The sequence below is a fragment of the Manacus vitellinus genome, unplaced genomic scaffold (genome assembly GCF_001715985.3).
Source record: "Manacus vitellinus isolate BGI_N305 unplaced genomic scaffold, ASM171598v3 scaffold_61_pilon, whole genome shotgun sequence".
Classification (NCBI taxonomy): domain Eukaryota; kingdom Metazoa; phylum Chordata; class Aves; order Passeriformes; family Pipridae; genus Manacus; species Manacus vitellinus.
The window spans coordinates 1,775,692-1,779,766 of NW_021940696.1; the positions used below are offsets into that span (position 1 = coordinate 1,775,692).

Sequence of the window (4,075 nt, forward strand, 5' to 3'; positions counted from 1 at the left end):
TTTTTTAATATAATACATTATATGATAGTAAAACAAATTTCTGCCCATATCTAAGCCTGGAAAATAGAAGCAGTTGCCAGCTGGGTGCCCCTTGGGGATTCAGTGCCTGATCCACAGAGTTTTCATAATATGGAATTATGGACAGTGATCTGTCATCAGGAACAGACTCTTCCTCTTTTCCATCTCAGGGAATGGTCCCTGCTGTCTGACCTGGCTTTTATTGGTAAAAGTCATAGAATTACAGAATCATTTAGGTTGGAAAAGCCCTCTGAGATCATCCAGTCCAACCATCCCCCAGCACTGCCAAGGCCACCACTGACCCCTGTCCCCAAGTGCCACATCCACAGGGATTTGAAATCCCTCCAGGGATGGGGACTCCACTACTGCCCTGAGCAGCTGTGCCAGGGCTGGACAACCCTTTTGGTGAATAAATTTTCCCAGTATCCAACTTAAACCTCCCCTGGCACAGCTGGAGGCTGTTCCCTCTCCTCCTGTCCCTTGTTCCCTGGGAGCAGATCCTGACCCCCCCCAGCTCCTCCCTCCTGTCAGGGAGTTGTGAAGAGTGAGAAGATCTTTGTGGTGCTTTGCAAAGTCCCTCCTCAAGAGAAACCCCTGTTCAAGCATCCAGAGCCTGGATATCAGTGTTAATCCTGCACTGTGGAGGAAATAAGTCTGTTCTGGTTAATCTTCCTTTAAATGGAAATTTAAACTGTCTTTAAATACACACTGGAACATGGGAAGGAGGTTTGGAGATGTTTTCTCTTAGGAGAGAGGCTTCCACTGGGATTTGGATTTTAATCTTTGCTTGTGTGCCTTGAAGTTGCTCATTAGGTATTCAGTGTGATAAGATCATAACTGTCAATAAAGTCAGCTTTTATTATTATTATTATTATAACTGCTTTTTTGTTAAATCTGCTGCCTTGCATTTCCCCCAGAAGTCGATAAATCCATTCATCCTTTTTTTTCCCCCTCTTTTGATTGAAGAAAACCAACATAGATTTGGGGGAATCAGGAAATGCCTGTGGTTCTGCACCAGGCTGTTTGAAAGAATTCAACTACTCTGCACTTTATCTTATTTTTGTCATTTGGAAAAGAAATAGTGATCGATTTTTCTCTGCTGCTTTCAAGGCTTTTCTTTTGGGGGTTTATCCTCTCACTTTAAATATCACCAGGGAGAGGCAACAGTGGCTTTTCCAATCTGATTAAATCTCACTGTTGAGATTTCCTGGGGAAAACTGGGGAGTGTCATATAAGGAAGTCAAACAGGGAACTTTGGGATAGGAGTTTTCCCTGGAAATAGCTGTGTCATTCCTCCCTGGATGTCAGGAGTGCTGGATCATCTCCCATCAATACACCCCTAATATTACGTGAACTTTTCATCCCATTTCTTTCTTTCCTGCGGTTTTTCAGCCGCTGTAAAATCCCAGAGGAGACAAATAAAACATCCCTCTCTTTTTCTTTCCTTTTCCAGTTGTTTCCTGTCCTTGCTCCTGGTGGCAGCTGTGGTTTGGAAGATTAAGCAGAGCTGTTGGGCATCACGACGGAGAGAGGTTGGAATTCCAAATGCTGCTCCTTTAATGCCATTGTTATAGTTGTTCTCTCTTACATTTATCCACATGTGCATCCCATTAACCTTCAGCTAAGGCAGAGCTCCACTAATCTATAACTGCTGCTCTTTGGGGGCTTTGGTGTATTTTTGCTTATGGTTTTGGTGACAAATGGGGTTATTTCGGTGTCCTGACACTGCAGTTTCTGTGAAGCTCCGAAAAAAGAATTAGGGGTGAACGTCCTGAATTCCCACAACTCGTGTTTCTAGACAGCATAAATACAAACCCACATAAATCAGGAGACTCTTTACGTCTGTTTCAAGAGAGGAAACAGAAAATAGGAAGATTTGCTCCAAAATAAAGAGGTCAAATCCCCTTTCTCGAATTAAGTCTGATTGAAATATTTCATGGGGTTGGGATTTTTTCCCCCTGGAACATTGGGAGCATAAGAAAAAGGTGGGAGAAACCCCCCAGGATTTGGAAAAAGCTGTAGTTTCCTACTTAAAAAGGCAAATTTTAGAGCCCAAAGCTTTCTCCTCTTCACCTGCCCACGGTGCAGATCAGACTCCTCGTGTTTGCAGCATGTAAAAAAAAATTGTTCTCTACACCCTCCAAAATCTGGCTGCTCTTTTTTTATCCCCAATTTATTGTTTTCACCCCCTTTTTTCCTTGCTTTTCAGTGGAACCTGAGTCCCTGTTCCACCCAAAGCACTCAGGGTGACCGAATTTGGGTGGCAAATGTGTTGTGACACAGAGTGTGCCCTGATTTCTCGTTCTTAAGCTGAACTCTCTTAGAGCTGTGTTTGTAGAGAAGCACAAGGCAGAAAGCTCCTGATTCCTGGGAGTTTTCTTTTGCTCTTCCAAGTGCTAAAACCACGGAAGGAGAGCCCTGTCTAATGTACAGATATATCAGAGATTGGGCTGAGCTGCACCTGGAATTATTTTTAGGAGTTTTGTGGGGTGTTAATCTGGTTATTTCTGTGCAAAATGAGAGAAACCAGACATGACTCGAGTGAGTCCATGTGCACTTCCTATATACAGTTGTGTATATGAGGCCAGATTCCCTAAGGAATGAGGTGGGATTTTGGGGTGAAATCTGCCCATTCCCATAGTTTTTCCTCCCAACTGTCCTGCTGAGATGAAGCCCTTGCCAGCTGCAGCCACCCAGCCACTGTGCTGTGCTTTATTCCCACGTGGAAGTTGATGGAGAGGGTGTGGGGGATTAATTTTTACAGCTCTGGAATTCTTTGCAAGTGCCTGTTTTCCTGCAGATCTCCCCAGCTCCGTGGCTGGTTGTACTTTCCAAGTGCAGTGGGGTGAATAATGTGAATTTATTCCATCTGAGGGTCTCCTCTCTGGGAATAAAGCAGGATGATGATGTCTGATGACTCTTCTCCCTCTCTTCTGCTTCACGTGGTTTTTGCTCTCACCAGTGAACTCGCTGCATAATAAAATCATTGCTTTTCCAAGAGATAACCCTTAATCTTGGAAATAATGGAAGTCTTTGAGCTTTGCTGTATTCTCTGAAGGGAGATAAATTTTTACTGGGGTGGCTGGTTTTTTTTCCTGCTCACTTTCTTGGCAGGAAACTAAGCTGGAGTCAGCATAACATTCCCTGTGGTTCCTGGGGTTAAATGTTATCTGGGAATGTATGAGGAATATAGACTGAGGAGTAAATAGCAGTTAAAGTATTTGAGCAGTGGCCTGAGTGAGAGATGTCTCTATAAATTAAGTTACTTACAGCCTGATGCATGTTTTAAGGGGGAAAAAAAGGCAACATATTGGCATGTTTAAGTCTAAATTCAATTTCCACGTGTGACTGTTTGACAGGCAGTTCATCAGGGTGGTGTTTTCCAGGCACATTCCTGTGTTTTGCTGTTGTTTATCTTGCACCTTCTTTTTATCTGCTGCCTCTGTCTTGTAGTTCATAGATCTCTGCTGTTCCTGTCCTCTCCTCTTAGAAATACTTGTAAATCTTGAGGCAAGAGTTTTAAATCTTTGCTGGGCCATAATTAAATATATTAATAAAGGCTGTCTCCAGAACTAAAAGTCCACCCAAAAATTCCTTGACTTTCTGTTGTCATCTAACATTATTTTAGAGCTTGCAGGGTTGGGTTTTATTAACACAGATCTTTAGTAAAGCCAAGCAAAGCTCTCTTGAGTAGTTAATGATTAATTAATGGGATTCCCCATCCCTGGAAGTGTTCAAGGCCAGGTTGGATGGAGCTTGGAGCAACCTGGGCTAGTGGAAATTGTCCCTGCCCATGGCAGGGTTTTGGAATGAGATGGTCTTGGGTGCTCTGGAGCCAGGCTGGGAGAACTGGGGGGGTTCCCCTGGAGAAGAGAAGACTCCAGGGAGAGCTGAGAGCCCCTTACAGGGCCTAAAGGGGCTCCAGAAGAGCTGGAGAGGGACCTGGGATGAGGGATGGAGGGACAGCACACACAGGGAATGGCTTTCTGCTGGCAGAGGGCAGGGTTAGATGGGATATTGGGAAGGAATTTTTGGGTGTGAGGGTGTTGAGGCCCTG

General features: G+C 44.1%; 1 protein-coding gene across 1 annotated transcript in view; it reads left to right on the forward strand.

Annotated features, from left to right (window-relative positions):
* The window catches only part of ATRN (attractin), a gene marked incomplete at its 5' end in the record, with an annotated part of 149,321 nt that overhangs the window by 116,390 nt on the left and 28,856 nt on the right, over positions 1-4,075 (forward strand). The window contains one exon of the mRNA XM_029963709.1: positions 1,472-1,550. Within this exon, the coding sequence (XP_029819569.1) occupies positions 1,472-1,550 (79 nt within the window). The remainder of the gene's footprint in view (positions 1-1,471; positions 1,551-4,075) is intronic.